At 41.6% G+C, this 20,716-nt stretch overlaps 2 protein-coding genes across 6 annotated transcripts in view; one reads left to right on the top strand and one right to left on the bottom strand.

The window, feature by feature from the left end:
- Nucleotides 1–11,273, bottom strand: part of SLC31A1 (solute carrier family 31 member 1) — a 36,331-nt gene extending 25,058 nt beyond the window's left edge. Inside the window, exon 1 of one of the 2 annotated variants that reach the window (XM_054689458.1) lies at nt 11,250–11,273. The gene's annotated coding sequence lies outside the window, so the exon portion shown is untranslated. Of the gene's footprint in view, nt 1–10,959; nt 11,062–11,249 lie in introns of those variants that run through there. The other variant, XM_037492291.2, reaches the window with a different exon arrangement.
- A 28-nt stretch (nt 11,274–11,301) lies between these two features.
- Nucleotides 11,302–20,716, top strand: part of FKBP15 (FKBP prolyl isomerase family member 15) — a 49,436-nt gene continuing 40,021 nt past the window's right edge. For 3 of the 4 annotated variants that reach the window (XM_054689456.1, XM_054689457.1, XM_054689455.1), the window contains exons 1-2: nt 11,302–11,448; nt 16,529–16,656. In XM_054689456.1, coding sequence (XP_054545431.1) covers nt 11,396–11,448; nt 16,529–16,656 — 181 coding nt within the window. In that variant the 5' untranslated portion in view covers nt 11,302–11,395. The remainder of the gene's footprint in view (nt 11,449–16,528; nt 16,657–20,716) is intronic. The other variant, XM_037494955.2, reaches the window with a different exon arrangement.

The following is a 20,716-nucleotide window of genomic DNA, read 5'->3' as shown; positions in this document are numbered from 1 at the left end:
CCACACCTTTCTAGGGGCTCTCTAAAAGTCACCTCATTAACAAAAGACTCCTTGCCTGCTCTCATCACTTAAATTCAGAGGATTTTGAAGTTCTGTGCCAGAGTGGGATGAAAACCAAATACATCTTATTATAAATCACAGTATCACACTTTTCTTATTTTTACTTTTGTATAGTTATTTCATCAGGATTTGGGGAAGTAGAAGAAATGTGCTCAAAACATCATCTTGAGGGGCCTCCCCTGGTGGCGCAGGCGGTTGGGCACTGCACTGTGGGGTTGTCCGCAGCCTCTGCAGCGTGGGTTTGATCCCGGCCTGCCAGCGAGAATCCCATATGGCGCGGCAGACCTCTCCTATCTCACCTGCTGCTCCCCTCAGCAGTGTATTTCATCAGTCTGCCTGTTCTGTTCCCCACTCTTTCTCTGGTGAATCCTCTCACCCTCCCGCGAATCAGGCCTGTGGGTACAGTTCTTGTATAAATAAATAAATCTTTTAAAAAAAAAAAAAACCCACCATCTTGAACTGGTCATAAACATTATTTGTTCTTGTCCATGTTTTCTTTTCTACACTCTAGTTTCTTAAAACTAAGTAAGGGGTTGTAATTTACTCCATGATTTTAAGCTATACCTTGCAGCCTGTGGTATTTCTGAAACCACAGCAAAGAAAACTCTTCTCATGGTTAGTTTCTAGAAAGTTTGTGGGCCTTTTACAAGTTGGCCAAATAACAGGCAGAAAGATGGCAAGTGAAGCATCTAGTTTGAGCCACTCAGCAGTATTTTTCCCCAGGCATGCAGCCCTGAGGAAAGCTTCTATTTGGAAAGACAGGACCTCCCTGGGTGAGCTGCATGTCAGGCTTAGAAGTCTTTCATCTATAACTAGAAGAATTATGGAGATACCATCCTCCACGAGACTGGTTATCCTGAGTTTATTAGAGCCATGCCATAGACTCTCCGAGTGCATAAACTATGGCCTATAAACAAATTTCTGTATTCTAAAATCTGAAAAGTCAACACCAATCAAACTGTCTCTTCAACTACATTCATTTATAAACAATCTTCTAATATTTACTCGCTTTGATTTTTATGATTTCATACACATAAAATAACATTTGTGGGGGAAAGAGGCCTTTGAATTGCTTATTCCTAGGTTACTCCCCTGAGTATGCCTACTTCACAGTTATTGGTTATGTACAGCGAAATAAATAAGGTTCCAATTTTTAAAAAAGACTTATTTATGCATAGAAGAACTGGGGTACAGGTCAGAGGTGTGGGGGGTGAGAGGATTCACCAGAGACAGAGTGGGAAGCAAAACAGGTGGATTGACTCAAACACACTGTTGAGGGGAGCAGTGGGCAGTCAGGAAAAGTCTGCTGCGCCATGTGGCTGGCTGGGGATCTAACATGTGCTGCAGAGGCTGCGGGCAGCTTCATAGCTTGCGTCTTAACCCCTTGCACCACCAGGGAGGCCCAAGGTTCCAATTTTTTAATTGCAGTACAAAGAATGGCAATGGGAACCTCATAGGTTACCAGAGCTATAGGAATCTTTAATTGTTGGTTTGCTATTTGAGCCAGCAATTCTACTTCTAAATATCAATCCTATAGATAAACTGGCACATATGTGAAATGTATATACAGTTATCACAGGACTGTCTGTAACAAATAATATTGAAAATACAACCTAAATGTCCATTGATAGGGCGCTGATGAAATTATCATATTTTCATAAAATGGGATATTTCCTAATCATAAATAAGTATGAGAAAGCTCTGTATGTACTGCAAGGCGTATTACAAAATGAGATAAACAAGGTGCGCTCTGAGTGTTTTGGTATGATTCATATAAAAATGTAAATGTTTTATAGACAGTATGAGAGAAAGAACTGGACTGGGTATTTATACTAACATTTGTAAAAAAATGTAAGTAGGGGCCTCCCTGGTGGCGTAGGGGTTAAAGTCTCAGTGATATCAAGCTATTGTCAGCCACTGCGGCCTGAGTTCGATTCCCAGGCAGTGAGCTGACCCACACATGGCACAGACCTTTCCAGTCTCACCTGGTGCTCCCCTCAGCAGTGTATTTCAGTAGATCCGCCTGTTCTGTTCCCCATTTTGTCTCTTGTGAATCCTCTCACTCCCCCACACCTCTGGCCTAGAGACCAGTTCTTGCATGCCTAAGAAAAAATTTTTTAAATAGGGAAAAAGTATATACCTATTGTTTATAAACACCTCTAGTATCACTGAGGGGGAAGCACAAGAAGTGGTAACACTGATCCCTAAGAGGGAAAATGGTTACATGTGAGTAACAGCAGCTGGAACATTTTTCATAATTATCCTTGTGTACCTTCTGAATTGTGAACCATTAACTTCTTTTTTTTTTTTTTAAAGATTTTTATTTTTATTTATTTATTTTATTTATACAAGCACTGGGTACAGTTAGAAGCGCGGGAGGGTGAGAGAATTCACCAGAGCCAGAGCGGGGAGCAGAACAGGCAGAAGGACCAAAGTACACTGCTGAGGGGAGCAGCGGGCGGCAGGAGAGGTCTGTGCGCCATGTGGGACCCCCGCTCCGGTGGCCGGGGAGCAGCCGGGGAGCAGCCGGGGATCGAACCGGCGCCCCAGAGGCTGCGGGCAGCTTCGCAACCCAGTGCTCAACCGCTGCGCGGGGTGGCCCGAACCATTAACTTCTTATTCAAAAACAATATAAAGCCTAACTCCTCTATTTGATCAATGGGGAAACTGAGACCTATAATATTTAATTTTTATGCTAATATACTTTTTAGTGAACTGTACCCACCACATCCTCTTTTCACACAAGGCTTCTACAGCACAAGCTAAAGGCTTTCCCCAATCCTCCCATTTCTCCAAATGGTTTGCTAGGAAGCAGCTAGATAGGAGGGGCTCCTGGGCTTTACATAGCCTGTTTTCACGGCAAATAACACAGAAGCTCCTGTTTCCCTCGCCCACTCTCACCTTTCTATACAAAGAAGATCAAGTGTACAACTACATTCTTCACAAAATCCTTTAAAAAAGCTTTTATTTGCTTGGTCCGAATAGGACAACTCAAATTTGATATGTCCAGCAAACAAACTGAAAAGGTCTTTGAGTTATGCAATGATAGAAGGGCCTAAGTCCAACCGGGAGTGATCTCCCGGCAACTATACTCTACTTCTCTGATACCCTTTGTTGCTGGCTAAGCCACATCCTGGAATACAGTAATCATGAGATACACCCTTCTGTACTCCTCTCATTGGAGAAATGCTGCATTTCCAATGTGCTAAGCACGAGTGCTTCAGAATGATCTGCGAAAAGATTTCACAGTGTTTTATACATGGCATGACACAGTATTGAGAAAGCACTGGACCAGGCATTAATGGCTCTAAGTTTTAAATCCAATTTAGTCATATTAGTGCTGTGACATTTAGCAAATCACCCAAACCAAACAAGTGCTACAGTTTTTGTTGACAAAATGGATATAAAAATATCTATCCTGCCAATATCACAGAGCTGTGATAAATAAAATATGTCAATATACTTCCTAATTCCAAGGTATAGTAAGTTTGAAGTATTACTCAAACTAGTTAGCTAGTTTCATCATTAGATGACAAAATTGATCTCTGAAAGGAAATGTCCAGGTCACACACAGGGCTCACTTTTATGTCACTGAAAGCATACATCCATTTATAGTTTGATTTAAAGGACACCATCTAGTCAAAGTCACATAATGCCTAAGGATTGTTTTAACTGCCTTCTTGTTATAATCAAAGGCAAAGGTCCTCCTTGTTTAAACTTTCCTTTAGTTATGTTAATATACAATTGGCTTGGCTGTTAAGAATACTGGAAAACAATTTTAACTAGGAAATAAGTCTAACTTTTCCTTTTTTTACTCCTCCTCCCTCTAATTAATAACAGATGATTTAATGAAGATGCATTAAAAAGGGGCCTCTCTGGTGGCGCAAGGGTTTAAGACGCAACCTACGAAGTATCCACAGCCAGTGCAGTACGAGTTCGATCCCAAGCCAGGGTGCTAACCACAGGGCACAGCAGACCTCTCCAGTCTCTCCCGCTGCTCCCCTCAACAGTATATGTCAATAGATCTGTCTATTCTTTTCCCCACTCTGTCTCTGGTGAATCATCTCACCCTCCACACCTCTGGCCTGTACCCCAGTTCTTGTATGCATAAATAAATAAATCTTAAAAAAAAAAAGAAAATGCATTAAAAAACGTAAATGAAAATGAGAGAAGTTGATGGCGGTGCTTAAAAATTGGGTTAGGACACTATGGAGAGCTGTGTGGAGATTTCTGGACCTACTAAACATAGAGCTTCCATATGATCCAGCAATTCCACTCCTAGGTATTTACCCAAAGGACACAGAAACATCAATTCCAAAGAGCACCTGCACTCCTATGTTTATAGCAGCACTGTTTACAATAGCTAAGCTTTGGAAACAACCCAAATGCCCAAAAGTAGATGACTGGATCAAGAAGATGTGGTCCATATATACCATGGAATATTACTCAGCATTCAAAAAAGATAAACACATGCAATTTGCAGCAACATGGATGGCGCTGGAAGGGATCATGCTCAGCGAAATAAGCCAAAAAGAAAAAGAAAAATACCGGATGGTCTCACTCATAGCAGGAATCTAGAAAACTTAAATAAGGGACCAGGAAAATGAATATAAGAAAGTGAAAATCAAAATCAACAAAAAACTATGAACCAGAGACACTTTTTGGGGGGTGGGGGGCGGGAGGGGAAGGATTGGGGTCAGAATGGGGCGTTTGCAATTGTATGGGGGAATATAAAAATAAAATTTAAGATTAAAAAAAAAAAAAAATTGGGTTAGGAATCAGAAGACCAGAGTTCTGGATCTGGTTTTTGGGGCTCACTATCAGTGTGACCTTGAGAAATTCAGTCTCTTCATTCATTCATTTAATATTTAAGCGAGTACTTACTGAGTGATGGTACTATGGTGAACCCCTATGCTCAAGAATCTCAGTCTGGAAGCACAGGAATACATACAAATAACTAAAACCCAGTATGAAAATGCACTGATATATATTATATACAGGGCTGTCTAGGAGCTGATAAAAAGCCTAAATTAGAGAAGCTGGGGTAAGGTGGAGGCCTGCCGGTGCATAGTGAGCAGGTGCATTCCTTTGCCTTTTCCTTAATAAACTGAGAGACTATGTCCAGGGTTCTCTAAACTGTTTCAAAATTATATCAACACTTGACATAGTTCTATATACCTCTATTACTCATTTATGGAAAGACATAGCCTGCCGAAAAAAGGTCCTCTAACATCTCACTGGTTGCCAGAGGCTTGCAATCTTAATGTGTTCCCTCCAAATCAATCTCTCCATTTTCTTATATTTACTTTTGCTATGCAGGTTTCCATCTCATTATGCTGCATTGCACAATGCCCTCAGTCTACAAAAGCAGGTTGTATACAAAACCTAGAGCCTTTGTGTAAAGGAAAAGAGGTTAGGGTGGACCCTTCTCAACCCTTTCCTTCTCTGCAGGACTTTGCATTCCTACGGATGGGCCCCTCCTCTGCTTGGGGATGTTACCTAAATCATGAAATGATATAACTCAAAGCAATGGAACTTCAAAAGCATTTCCTTCCCAGCTCCCACTATAAGCTTTCTTTTGGCATGAAATGCTCATTTTAAATGTACTAAGCATCGGACTTTCGATGAGTTCTTACATTTGGCCACAAGCTACAGAAAACTTTTGATTTTTTTTATGGTGTTATTATGTTAAAAGCTGCACATGGAAGTGCAGACATCAGCAACCTGCTCTCTCACCTCCTTCCCTTTTCCTCAATTGTGCCTGGTTCACCAACTCTAAATGGTGGAGTTATCTGGGTGCTGCCTGGTCACTGACTCATCTGACATCTTACATTAATTGAGGCCATTTTGTCACTGTCAACACTAGCTTTCCAACCATAATTATCTTCTCTTTTGCAGCACTTAACCTGGTGAGGAAGGTGCAAAGAGAAATCAACAGTAGAGTCAAGCTGGAACAAGGAGAGGAGGAACAGACTGAAGGATCAGAAACTTCAGAGTATAGTTTAAATTGTTACCTTTAGAGCAGTCATTTAATTTTATTCATTCAGTCTAGAACTTTCATTTTTCTTAATTAAAAATTGAGACTATAATACAAAGACAAAGTGGATTGAGGTTGGCAGATTATTATCAGTGCCTCAAGGAGTGCTTACCATGCCTTACTACATTCAGTCCCTGCCACGCCACATTCTAAGGACTATTAGAAAAATGAAGTGGCTTAGACGGAATACGGTTTGGAAAAAATTTACTTCTTAATTCACCTACTCCTAAGCCGTCTGAATATTTGTTTTTACATCAGTTACGTCATTTAGACCAAAAAATTCCATTCCTCCTGCCTTCCTGTGACTGTGAATGTACCTCTCTTTTTCTCCTTTTCCTAATAAACCTGACCTTTTAAAGGTATTTGATAAATATGGCCCTGGTCTCCTTTTCAGTTTTAATTCACAACTTCTCTATGCGTAATGTTGCCTTATATTCTTAGCACACTATCCATAGGACTCTCTTAACCAATTTATCTGGTCACACGCTAGCTAGGCTACTCTGCAATGAGGGGAGCAACACTTTGCTCTCCCTCTCAGTGAAGACGTGTGCTTATCAAGGAAGTCAGTTGTGCTTGTTTCCAAATCAATTTTTGTCAGTTGTGCTTATTACAGCAAATATATAGCTGTGTAAAGTGCTAAAATAATGAAGCATAAATGAGAAGAGGAAAACGACAGCAGCAGCTAACATTGAGTGCTTATTCCTGCCAGTCACTGCTCTAAGTACTTCACATGAATTAACTCATGTAATCTTCACAAGAACCCTAGGAACAGGATATATTATTGTCTATTTTATAAAGGAAGAAACTGAGCAACTTGCCAAGGCTTGTACAACAATAAACGGTAAAGCAATTTGGCTCCAGAACTTAAGTATATAATATTATACTATGCAGTTTCTCTCATCTTTGTTTTTTTGAAAACCAAGTTGAAATCTTTGGTAAAACTAGATTAAGAGGAGTCACACAGATACACACAACTACTTAACTCTGCCTTGTAAGGTTAAAGTAGCCTCAGATAATATGTAAACAAATGAGTGTGGCTATGTTCCCATAATACTTTATTTACAAAAACTGACAGCAAACTAGAGTACAAGATTTGACCCCCATGCTATAGTGTGCAGATCCCTGAGACCCACACTCCAAGAAAAGCCTTATGTTAAAAGAATGGCAAAAAGGATGCCTACGTTTTTAGTTAAAATAAAATGTCTGTCTTGTTTCTTTATATTTCAGATATGTGTGAAATCATACTGTATTTGTCTTTGTCTGACCCATTTCCATGCTGTTGCAAATATCAAAATTTCAAATTAGACACAAAGAACAGACTGGTGGTAACCAGCAGGGTACCGGGCAGGGGAGCTGGCATGGTATAACATATAAAGGGAATCAATTGTATCATGATGGATGGAAACTAGATTTTTGGTGATCATGCTGATGGAGGATAAGAACAGAAAAACTGGAAAGAAGATGCAAGGTCAAGAACCTAACTCATACAAGCAGGTGGGGATAAAGGGGATTAGTGTAAGCCATTAAGCCAGGTATAGAAACCAAGATCCTTAGGCATCAAGGCCCAGATCAGGAGGGGCAACACATCCACCCACAAGATGAGTCCCTCCCTACCAAAAGAAGATGATAAAATCACCTGGGCTATGCAGGTGCTTCCTGTCACCAACTCTCTCCCTCTGCAGGGCAGCAGCATTCCTGCCTGCCTGACCTGTGCCATGCCCGGCTTCCCTTCACTGACCTCTCTCAGCAGAGGCAGCTCTCTTCAAGCCCACCCGCCTGCAACCATGCAGGCCTCTCTTAGCAAACCTGACCCTTTCCGGGCAGTTCTTCCTGCCTGCTTGTGTCTAAGGGGGAGCTCTGGTGAAACCTTTCCCAGAGTGAATCCCCAAGGACCCGGCACTCCAAACCCACTAACTCCAAAAACAATCTCAATGCTACAGTGTATACAGATGTTGAATTATAAGCTGTATACCTGAAAGTTATGAAATGTTGAAAACCGAGTATACCATAATAAAAATGGTGAAATTTAAAAAAAGGAAATGAAAAAAGTGCTTAAGGTTGGTACTTAACTAATATCTGCATGAGCCCCTGCTTTAACTTACTTTTTTAGTTAACAAACTATTGGCATTAATTGCATCAGATAAGAGATACTCTTGTAAAAAATTTGTGCCCTTTTTCCTGTCTGCTTTTGCCAAAGCCACCTCCTCAACCTGGAAGCCTTACTTTTCCACTTCCACTTGGATTCCCATTCATCTGGCTAATCTTCAGGGAGTCAAAACATTTTATAAATACATCTAAAAGCTGTATACTTATGCAAAACAAAGAAAAATGCTTAATTTAAACTTGAAATCAAGGCTTGCCTCACATACTTTTGCATTCCCAGGGTACTTAGAAATGCTGGAGTATAATCCACTCCTTTTACAAAGTATTTGTATTTAGGAGGCTTTGGCCTATGCTAAGGGCGAGTCAGTAGGGCGTTTCCTGACTCCCAGCTCAATATTCTAATTTAGGAAGACAGTGGCTTTGTAGGTAGACCCAATCTGCAAGTTTAAAGCCTTGAAAGAAAGACTAGGAGGTCAACACTCACCATCATTCCCTTCCTCATACCACTAGTCAGAACCAGCAGTTGTGTTCCCGTAAAGGTGATCTTGGTATGCCGATTTATGGTGTCCTAATACCAACAGGACTGATCCAGATTTTAGGAATCCTCCTTATCTAAAATGGCTACTTAAACCTCCCCATTCAAGAATACAAGATAAGTGCTTAAATGATCCCTTAGCATTTTTAAAAAGCACCACTCACATGTTTCACTGCTAGAGTGAAAATGACTAGTATTGGGAAGAGTTAGAATGAGCTTTTTTCCCCCGAGGGGTAGCCAAGTTCACATTCTAAACAGAGCTACTGCAACAGGTTCCAGTTCTGGTGCTTAGATTCCAGTTGCATCATTTTACACTATCAGCATCAGAGCTTTAACTATTTTAATCCATAAAATAAACACAGGAAATAGACATCAGGCCTATCCTTCAGAGGAATACTTTACTTACAAAAATCTGAGCTATGTATAAAATTTCAAGCTATCCTACTCCCCTTTACCCCTCCCCTAGAACTTTAAACAATCATTAAATCATCTTCAATTAACACAAGAGACTAAGCAACCCATGTAGTTCACAGCTAATACAGCGTTTTTACCTTCCTGGCAGATACTTACAAAAGCCAAGAGCCACTGCTGAGAGTAAATTAAGAACTTAAGGAACAAGGATGGATTCCATTACTCAATATAATAAAGAATGAGAACCCAATATGAGCAAGAAGGCATAGACTCGGTGACACAGGAGACATCAAGATGAATTAAAACTGTCCTTACCCTTGAGGAGCTTACAATTTAGTCAAAGAACACAAACTAAAATAACAAGAGGTGTTATAGGGCAACCCCAATGTGAAATAGGTTGGCCTGACTGTGGGTCCTTCACCCGCGTGCTTAAAAGGGACTTATAATGAGACTAAACTGCAGGCACACACAAAAAGGTTAATAAAGGGCTTTTTTACAAAAAGGGGAAATGAAGAAATGAATAACTCTGGGAGATAAATTGATGAAAGCGTCCTTCCAGTTCCACTGAGATGGAATCCCAACAGCAAGCTGAAAGCAAGGACCAAGGCCCACATGTCTGGTTATATACCAACTCTGGCTGATTAACTCCACTCTCAGTTCCCAGCAACCCTCCCTTCGGTGATGATGACATTATGGAATTTGTAGTCCTTGGTGTCTTGGATCTCTTTGGTCTAGGGTGGGGGTGGGGTCCATAAAACCTATTTGTGGAGTTTGTTCAGGACATCCTTTCCCCCCAACAGAAGGACAAGGGAAGTGCCAAGGGTATGGTAATCTCAGAGGGAGCCATCAATCACTTCAATTTCACGCTTACAGATTAAAACATTCAGGTAAGGGACACCTGTTGTAACAAACTGATTGACAGACATCCTTAGTGAAAGACCTCCAGTGAGATCTATGGAAAGAGTAAGATATTGTCTGCTTATCCATACCTTGGCTAAGTCACATCTACCTGGAAACTCTTCCAAGAATTATACCAGGTTACCACAGAAATACTTACATAAGATACACACAGGGAGGAAACTGGAAGCAGGGCAGTAGGTAGCAACTGATGTTTACTTAGGTCTGTGGCAGGAAGCCTAAGCAAAACCCAGGACAAAGCCAAGGCTGGGGAATTTTCCTCCTTTCCATCACCCACTAGAATGCCCCAGCTCTCCTGCATCTCACCTGCATAGGTGGACTCGGGAGAGAAGACTACTCTTAAGATATATGCCACTGTAGACATAATCACACTGTAGGAGCACATGGCCTGAAGGAGGCCATCACCCTTCACCCATCAGCTGCTCACTCAGTCCTCAATTAAAAGACCAGGAATCCGGGCCCTGTTCGCCCTTTACTCTCTCTGACTTCGGACTAACCACTCAAGTGCTTAGTTCCTTCGTTTCCCTATCTGTGAACTCTGGGACTGTGAGGAGACTGAGATTGAATCTGATGACCTCGGAGATCTAAAAGTCAACATGCAAACACCAAACAAATGGCCCGTCGAATAAAAATATACATAAACGAGAAAATGAGCGGTCGTGGCTTTGGGACCGCTTTATAGCCCGGGAAACCCACACACCAAGGACCCTGTCCCAAGGTCACTCCAGGTGTGTCACCGTAGTGGACGGGCGGAACGCTCAAGTCCCTGGAATGCCATTCCTGGGCCCTTTCTCCTTTCGCCGCGCAGAGAAGAGCAGCTTAGAGGGTCCTCCTCCCAGAGGGGAAAGGACGATGCCCACGTCAGGGTCGCGAGAGGGGACGGGGGAAGCCTTACCTTCGCAGATGGAGTCTGGCCCCCGGCGCCCGCCTCTCAGAACCTTAACCCGTCACCCCCACCAGACTCTGCGGAGCCCCCTCCACTTCTGCCCGGCTTGACGTGTCCACCGCCGCCACCTAGGCCGCCGCTTCCCGCCCCTGCCCCGCCTCCGGCATCTCCAGCCAATCCCGAAGCAGGATTTCCGAGCCCCTGCAGGTTTCGCCGCCTCTGCTGGCCAGAGGGGCCTTACGTCATGCGACGCGCGTGCCGCGAGGTCCTCCCCTTTCCCTTCCCCCCCACCTTCTCACCAGCGGGGGCTGCTCCCGGCCCTGGCGCCTTGAGGGAGTTTGTCCTGCCGGAAAGCAGCCCGCCGGCGCGGCCTTTCACGACGCCAGGGTGAAAGGCCGTGGAAACACCGGGACTTCCTTCCCGCAGCCGGGCGGAACCCTGCGCGATGTTCGGTGCGGGCGACGAGGACGACACTGATTTTCTCTCGCCCAGTGGCGGGTGAGTGTCCCAGAAGCTTGGGCCAGAGAGCCGGGCAAATAATCGGAGGGGGCTCCATCTATTCCCGACCTCTTCGCAACTTCCGGGTCCGGATCCTTACTGCATTCCGGGGCTCTCTACCTCTCGGGGTCCGGGCAGAGCTCCAAAGTGTTGAGTCTGACCCTGGATTCTGGACCTGGCATCTCCCTTACACACACACTGGGACCCTGGTGTTCGCCTTTTGCTTTCTGGGTCAGTTTCTCCCGTGAAGTGGGGGTGATTGCTAATAGGAATCTCGCTCAGAGTTTTTATAGGAGTTTTTATTGTAGTCACTGGCATCGATATAAGACTTTTCTCATTAGACAAGGTGGTAACACTATAGAATTGGCCCTGGTGGGTCACTTTCAGCATCTTGCAAGGCCCAGATCGAAAACTGTTTAGTGATTTCCCTTCTCCTACAACCTCAGGCAGAATAACTTGCTTTCTCTTCCTTATTTCAACAGCTAAGCACATTTTCCTCTATCCATGCACACCGACTGTGAGGCTTGGTAGGACAGAAATTGCTTATGTTCATCTCTGTCTAGCGCCTGGCACTGTACCTGGCACCTAGTGAGTGCTCAGGAGGAGATTGTTGAATGAATAACCACTATGAAGTTGTTGCATGGAAGTTGCACTCTAATGCCCAGCTTGAAAAACTGAGATCGCTATCCCTTGCCCCCAATCATATAGAGCGCCTTGGGATTCAAGTCTTAAGTAAGTAGGACTTTGTTTTATTCAGTGATCAGCTTAGCCTTTTCCCTTGTATTGTTAGTCGACAGCTAGACTCCCTCAGTCTTGTGAGCTGCCAAGCTCTGATCCTTGAAGAATCTTTCAGTTAACATTTGTTTAAGAATGATGAATAGACCAACATAGGCCCATCAGTCAGCCAACGTCTAAGATTTACAAAGATGACTAAGCTACTGCCTGCCCTCAGGTTGCTTCCAGTCCTGCTGGACAGTTCAATACATGAATGATCATAAAATGATACTGGTTCTCTTTTGGTCTAACATGGGATCTTTTACACTGTGATTGATTCTAGGTTACCTACCTTTAAGTCCTTTTCACTTTTATCACCCTGATGCACCCCTGCCCCCCACTTGAGAAGGCCTATGCCCACTTAGTTCTCCTTTGGGTTCTTTCAGTTGCTGAGTTATTTTAGAGTTAAGTCATGCTTTAGTTCCTTTTTTTCCTATTCCTCCCAAAATATTCACTAAAAGGTCCACACAGGCTAGCCTGCTGCTGCTGACTGCGCCTTTTGAGTTCATATTTTTCCATCTAAATTTGTTATGTATATGGGTGTGCCTTTTAAAAGTTTCCAAGATGGACTTAAAATTCACATTCTCTACTAGGTCAAAATATCAATATTTGGAGGAAGATTGTAAAAGAATGTTATGATTCCCAATTTCCATGCAATCCACTGAACTGGAAATACAGTGTAGATACTGACAGTCATGTACTGTTTTCTAGATTCCTGATCTGAGATAAGCTCTTGGTGGCTCAACTCTGCTGCTCTGCTTTAGCACTCATCAAAGATCTACACTTTAGCTCTAGGCGTGTGACTGTGCTCCTTGTCATAGACAACCGCTAACTGAATGATAAAAGGCTTAGTAGACAAGGTTATACAGATAATTTTTGACCCCAATAATAACCAGGAAAACCAAATTTAAGATTGAGAATATAGAAAGCTTCACTAACATTCTCTGATCCAGCTTCTCCTTTGGTTTTCTTTAAGGAGGTAGAATGTATGACAGTGAACACTGCATCTGCTTTTCAGTTCCTCTTTTACAACTGTAATATTCTGTAAATATACTTGTTTATTAATTTTTAAATATCTTGACTTAGACATATAAATAATATGACTTACTAAATTCCATTTAGGATAGTCAGACTTGGTGGGACTCCCTGGTGGTGCAAGGGGTTGAGATATAACCTATGAAGCTGACCGCAGCCACTGCAGCACGAGTTCAATCCCTGGCCAGGGAGCTACCCGCATGGCACAGCAGACCTCTCCTGGCTCGCCTGCTGCTCCCTTCAGCAGTGTGTCAGTCTGTTTTGTCCCCCACTCTGTCTCTGGTAAATCTTCTCACCCTCCGCACCTCTGGCCTGTACCCCAGCTCTTGTATGCATAAATAAATCTTTAGGATAGTCAGACTCACAGGAGGTGGGAATATTAGTGCCTAGGATGGCTGTCAAATGATTGATAATCTGTCTTCCAAGTTACTGGGATTAAAGTCCCAAAAAAGTTGTTGCAAAATTTCAGTATTTACTTCACCTAAACTAAGTATGCTTTTGGAAAAGAGGCACTCAGAGCTAAATTAGACTTTGAGTTCATTTATTAAACCCATTACATACCAGACCTTGGCAAAATATACAGTCAAGTGGTGATTATAATAATTGGTTACTATGTTATGTGATAAATAGTCATGTAACTTTATTAATTTATGTGGAGTACAATTCCATATAGCAGCTGCTTGTTAATAGATCTCATATTACAGTTTGCAGTTATATTTTACTTAATGTGTATTCTGTATGTTAGAATACATATAAGCTCCTTGAAAATAGAACCTTGTTTTGCTTATGAGGTTTATACCCAGCACTTAGCACACGTCTGACATTTATTTCTTGAGTGAATTGAAGTACAGATTTTTATGAAAACTCCTAGGAAGATCTCCTAGACTTTGAGATTAGGGAAGCTTCCAGAAAAGAGGAAGAACAAGAAGAATGTTTCAAGGAGAGGAAACAGCATATCTAAAGCCTGGAGATTCAAAAGATCTTGCCTAATTTGAGACACTAAAATTTCCTCATTGTGCAGAAAAGGCCAGATAGGAAGCTGAGGAAGTTTGGAGGAGCAAGGTCTTGAAGGACCTTGTGAAACGGTCTTGTAGAGTTTAGATTTTTCTCTTGATAATATTGATGCATCATTGAGGGTTTTAAGGAGGAAAGAAACTTGGTCAAATTTGTTTTTTAGAAAGGTCACCATGGGTATAGTGGGAAGAAAGGATAAGAAGTGGCAAGACCACAGGATGGAGGCATGTAGGGAGATTGTTGCAGTCATTCAGATATGATGGTCTCCTGAGAGGGGAAGTTGCAAAAAGGATGGGGAGAAGTAAATGGGTCTGAGAAGTATTTAGCAAGTAAATTAAAATGGATTTAGGAATTGGTCATAGACATCAGGGGGGAAAGTCAAAGTGTTGCCCAGACTTCAGTTTGAGTTGTGGATGTTTGCAGCAAGGAGTTAATACACTAGACCTGAGACTGTTCTGAGAAAGTCCTGCCTGCAAGGTTGGCACTTGACTGGCATCTGGGAACCTGATTGGTCAAATTTCACACACTGACTGATATAAAGCCTTCTGTAAGTGATAAGAGTGGCTCACCCTGTCTAAACTATTTCTACAAACAATATGGTTTATACTGAATAGCTGCTTTTCCTTTGGGAGAATTTTGGTACATGCTGGAAGATTTCAATGTGACTAGCCCCTAAGAAAGAAAAAACCTTGGGTATTGAATCTCCAGGAGGTTCCCTGACAGATCATACTTCACACATTACAACTCATTGCTGGCCGAATTAATTATGTCCTGTGAAGCTCCATTGAAGAGGACTCTTGGAAGCTTCTTTCTGGTTTCCTCTGAACTTTGGCCCATGGTCCGATTTTCCCTTTGCCAATTTTGCTGTCATCCTTTCATTGTAATACGTACAAACTATGTGCTGTAATGAGTACAACTGTATGCTGAGTCCAGTGAGTCTTGTAGTGAGTCATTGAACCTAGGGACCAGATACAATATGTTATTCACCGAAAAGAGGAAACACAAGAGTAAGAACAGGTTCTCACCTGCGAGTAGAGGATATGCTAGTTTGGACATTGCAGTTGTGTTGTCTGTGGGACATCTGTGATGCCTAGTCCACAGGAGCAAGACAGGCTGAGAAGACAGATTTGAGCATCAGTTTTTGGATAGCACTTGATACCAAGGTAAATAATTAAGATTGCCAAGGAAGAGAGAATATGATATTTTGGGGACATGGACATTTAAAAGACAAAGGGAGGTCCCGGGAAGTTAAATAAGGAGCCAGATAGATGGGAATCCAGAAAGGGATTAGAATTTACTGATGTCTTATTTGGACTAGCCCCTCTTCCCATCTCGGTAGGTGTTCCTAAGGTATTTCAAGGAAAGAGTTTGTTTGAAGATGAACAAAGTAGTTATTTGTTTGGCATCAAGGCCAAATAAGATAAGGACTATTTAGTAACAAAAGGCTATTGTAGGTGACTTTAGCTAGAGAAGTTTCAGTGGAATGGTTGGGGCATAGGATTCATTGCAAAGGAAATGCAAGAATGCTTCTGCCCCATTAGCTGAAATGATAGATAAGACCATGTATGATGGAGTAAGTTTATAGTACAGTTTTATTTCAGTTTAGTAAACTAGTAAAAGGTAAGAAACTATAACTAACTAGAGGCAAGAATTTATGGTTTAAAGAAACTATAGACAGCACCTGGACCAGTCACTTCAATTTCTAGATGCTGAAATTGAGGTCCATAAGGGAAATACCTTGACCGGAGCCCTATGGAAGGACAAGGTTAACTGGTGCTGTTCAGATCAGAAAGTCAATTGTGATTTCTTTTTTTTTTTTTTAAGATTTATTTTTATTTATTTGTTTATTTATACAAACCCTGGGTACAGTCAGAAGCGCGGGAGGGTGAGAGAATTCACCAGAGCCAGAGTGGGGAGCAGAGCAGGCGGAAGGACCGAAGCGCACTGCTGAGGGGAGCAGCGGGCGGCAGGAGAGGTCTATGTGCCATGCCGGATCTCCTCTGGTGGCCAGGGAGCAGCCGGGGATGGAACCGGAGCTGCAGAGGCTGCGGGCAGCTTCGCAACCCAGCGCTCAACCGCTGCGCCACCAGGGAGGCCCAATTGTGATTTCAAAGACACATAGCTGCTACCTCCAATATTGAATGGTGGGAGATATGGTCAAGGAGGCATTTGTTCAAGGTTAAAGAGAACAGCTTTTATGATGATTCCAGGTTTGAGATATGTCAAATGAAATGTCATTTTCTTCTTCTATTAACAGTGCCAGATTGGCTTCTCTTTTTGGATTGGATCAGGCAGCCGCTGGCCATGGAAATGAATTCTTCCAGTACACAGCCCCAAAGCAGCCTAAAAAAGGCCAGGGAACAGCACCATCAGGTAAGTTAAGAGGTAAGACTAAGGTTGTTATCAAGTTATTAGAGTTGAATAGTTGTAATAGATATCATGTGGCCCATAAAACCTAAAATATTTACAACTTGTAAAATATTTACAACTTGGTCCTTTACAGAAAATGTTTGCAATCCCCTGCTCTAATTTTTCCTGTCACTTTTGACATTTTTGCTCTGGGTTGCTGATCCTGTTCTCCAAGTCATTGCCTGGGCAAATTTCTAGTAGACTATGCCTTTACATTTCCCTGGTATACCACAAAGAAGCATCAGCAGTGTGCTTCTTTGTGGATTTTAAATGGTTAAGTTAGTGGGTGTGGAAAAAATAAATAACCTCGTGAAATTTAACCTTTTTTTTTAAATGAGACCATGAAATCATTCTCCTTTTAAAGGGGAATTATAGAGGCATTTCAACTTAGAAATTACAGTCTTGTGTAAGCATTCACAAATAAAAAGTAAAGTACCAATATGACTTTTTCTTTCAAGATACACTTATTTAAGAAGTCCTCATGGGGCCTCCCTGGTGGCACAAGGGGTTCAGCATAGCACTGTGAAGCTGTCTGCAGCCTCTACAGCATGAGTTCAATCCCTGGCCAGCCAGGGTGCTACCCACATGGCGCAACAGACCTCTCCTGTCTTGCCCACTGATCCCCTCAACAGTGTATTTCAGTCAGTCTGTCTGTTCTGTTCCCCACTCTGTCTCTGATGAATCTCTCACCACCCGTACCTCTGGCCTGTACCCCAGTTCATGTATGCATAAATAAATAAATCTTTTTTTTTTTTTAAAAAAAGAATTCCTCATGGGGAAGATGGCTGTAACATAGTTCTTGAATCTAAATATAAAAGCAAAATAATATACATAAAAGAAAAGTTTATGGATAATATTAATAATGAAAAGATATCCTATGAACCCCTAAATACAAGCAGGTATGGACAGACCACTAACAGCCACAAGGCTTGTGTGGCATTAGCATTTGCATGGGAGAAGACAGGGAGGCCATAGTGTATCTGATTCTGAAAATGAGAGAATTGCAAAAAAGCCACAGGTGTTCATGGAAAACATGACAAGCCAAGCTGAAGTGTGTTTTGTCCACTTCAGTTGTGTATAAGTACAAGAGGTTGATGAGGACTGGAGCAGTCTTATTCCTATGAGCTTTTGAAACTCACCTATTTAGGCAACCTTCCAAATCAGATCCCTGGGAGGTTGAAAAGTGCTGGGAGTGAAATTAAAATTGAAGAGCATAGGGATATTAAAAGTGAAGGAGAATAGATCCTGATAAAAGTAGGGGTAGAAATAGATTCAGGAAGTCTCAGGAGGAAGGCGCCACATTTTCTTAACTCAGAGGGGAGAACGCTGTAAAACTCAGTCATCCCCACTTTCTCTCCAAGCATGGAGATAACAATAAAATCCACAACTCTGCAAAATTTCTTATTTGATTAAAAAAAGTTCAGGAAAGCAATTTTCACATCAAGATGAGCAATAGGAAAGCATCAAAGTCAAACTTCTTATAGCTATAAGGACAATGAGTGCAAGGAACAGAACAATATCCCTACAATGAGAGCTCTAGCTCATTGAGAATGTTTCTTACTGAATAGAGAAAAACTATAACCAATAGCTATTTGTTATATTAATATCAAGAAAATAATATATGAAATGAGAATTAGAATTTCCCAGAAATGAGAGGCAAAATTAGCAATGTATGAAAATTATTTCAGAAATGAAGACTAAGCTAGAAAGAACTCAGGAATGGACAAAACAGACTGTGCCTTAGAAAACAGTAGGTTAACAGGAAGAATTTTTTTTTTTACTAAAGCTATAAAAAAAAATGAAAAGAAAGTGACAAATATTGAAGTTGGGAAAGAAGATTCATTATCAGAAAAATAGATTTTCCTGAAACTGAAAACAAAAGCAGGAGGAAATGAACAAATACTAAAAGATATAATTCAAGAAAACTTTGCATGGGAAAAAAATTAGAAATTGCATATTAAAAGAAGTTCTCATGAGTTGGAATTCAAGAATGAGCAATACTGATTTCAAAAAGATCATAATGCTGTGTCAATCAGAGGATCACATGATTGTGGGCATCTGACTCTCTTATCCCACTGGCATATCCTTGAACACCCTTGCCTTTCCAGGGGATAAGATAGGGAGCAGAGTTGTGCACTGGGACACATTAAGTAACCTGAGGGAGGATGCTAGGCTAACCTCAGGGAGATAACAGTTTTTCTCAGTGTCCCAGACTTGTCCTGATAACCAAACTCTGGCCTTGGTTACTTTTGTTCTGCCATCAGTGACTTCCCAGGAGAAAAGTTTTATTGTACGGGCTCACCTCAGAAATACTGCAGTTTGGTTTGAGACTTCTGCCACCAAGAGAATATTGTGAGTCACACAGTTCTTTTTTGTTTCCCAGTACGTACTAAGTTATGTTACACTACCTGTAGTCTATAAGTATGTAGTAGCTATGTTTTAAAAGAAACCAATGTCCGTACCTTATTATAAAATGCTTTATAGCTGTAAATGTTAACTATCATCTGAGCTGTTGGAAAAATGGTGCTGATAGGCACTCCACACAGGGTTGCCACAAACCTTTAATTTGTAAAGAACACAGTAACTGAAACATGATAAAGTGAAGTATAATAAAGTGAGGTATGCTCATAGTATTATATACAACTGGAAAATACAGATTAAGTTAAAAACTATGTTGTAACAACCCAACTAAAATATGGACAAAAGACATAAATAGACATTTCTCCAAAAAATGGGCCATTTAGATGGCCCACAGACACATATAAAAATGTTCACCATCACTTATTACAAGGGAAATGCAACTCAAAACTACTGTGAGATATCACCTCACCCCAATGAGAAAGGCCTGTGTCAAAAAGAATTAAAACAGCATACATTGGCGAAAAGGTTGAGAAAAAGGAACCCTCATCCACTGTTGATGGCAATGTAATTTGGTGTAGCCTATACTAATATGGAGATACCTTAAAAAATAAAAAATGTAAACACCATATCCTATGGCAAAACCATTGCTAGGTATTTACCCAAAGAATATGAAAAGATTTAAGTCCTCCTAGGTTCATAGTGTTATAGGGCAGTCCCGATACAAAACGGGTTGCCTGACTGTGGGTCCTCACCCGCGCACTTAAAAGGACTTATCAATACTCTACTGCAGGCACACACGAAAGGTTAATAAAAGGTTTATTTACAAGGGAAGGGCAAATGAGGAAATGTACAACTCAGGGAGAAAAGTGGGAGACAAAGTTTTAAATGTGTCCTACCCGATCCGCTGATCTGGAATCCCAAATGGCGCTCTGAGAGCTGGCCGCGAGCCAGGAGCCATGAAGCCAGGAGGCGAGCGAAAGAGCGAGCCCCGCAAAGCCCACGTGTTTGGTTTTTATACCAAATCTGGCTGCTTAACTCCACCCTCAGGTCCCAGCCACCTTCCCTTTGGTGGTGACGGGATTTGTCTTTCCCAATGTCCTGATGGCTTTGGTCTGGAGTGGGGGTGGGGTCCACAAAGCCTGCATGGAATTAGCTCAGGACATCCTTTCCCCCTAACAATTGTAGCATTATCCGCAATAGTCAAGTTATGGAACCAACCTAAGTGCCCTGCGACAGACAATTGATAAAGAAATTATGGAATATATACTCAGTGGAATACTACTCAGCTATTAAAAATGATAAGACAATGCCTTTGGAACAAAATGGATGGATCTTCCAAGTGAAATAAGTCAAAAAATGAAAGACAGGTACCACACGGTCTCACTTATATGTGGAATATAAATAACCAAAGAATACCTACTGGCAAAGCACAGCAAAAACTATTCTTAGACTGAAAAATATACTGGTTACCAGAGGGAGTGGGGGGAGGTAGGAGGGGATGGGGAAGGAAGGACATAGGAGATTGTGTGGAAATTTTGGTGAAGGGTGAGTGAAGCATCCACACATATAGAGGTATGAAAATGTACCCCCCCAAATTAAATAGACATGTAAATGACTTACAGGTTAATAATACAATAAAATAAAAACTATGTTGTAGGTCTTACAAAATGATAAA

The sequence above is a fragment of the Talpa occidentalis genome, unplaced genomic scaffold (assembly GCF_014898055.3).
Source record: "Talpa occidentalis isolate TD23 unplaced genomic scaffold, MPIMG_talOcc4v2.1 talOcc4.7, whole genome shotgun sequence".
Taxonomy (NCBI): Eukaryota; Metazoa; Chordata; class Mammalia; order Eulipotyphla; family Talpidae; genus Talpa; species Talpa occidentalis.
The sequence above is the reverse complement of the archived record's forward strand: the minus strand, read 5'-3'. Positions and strand labels throughout refer to the sequence as shown.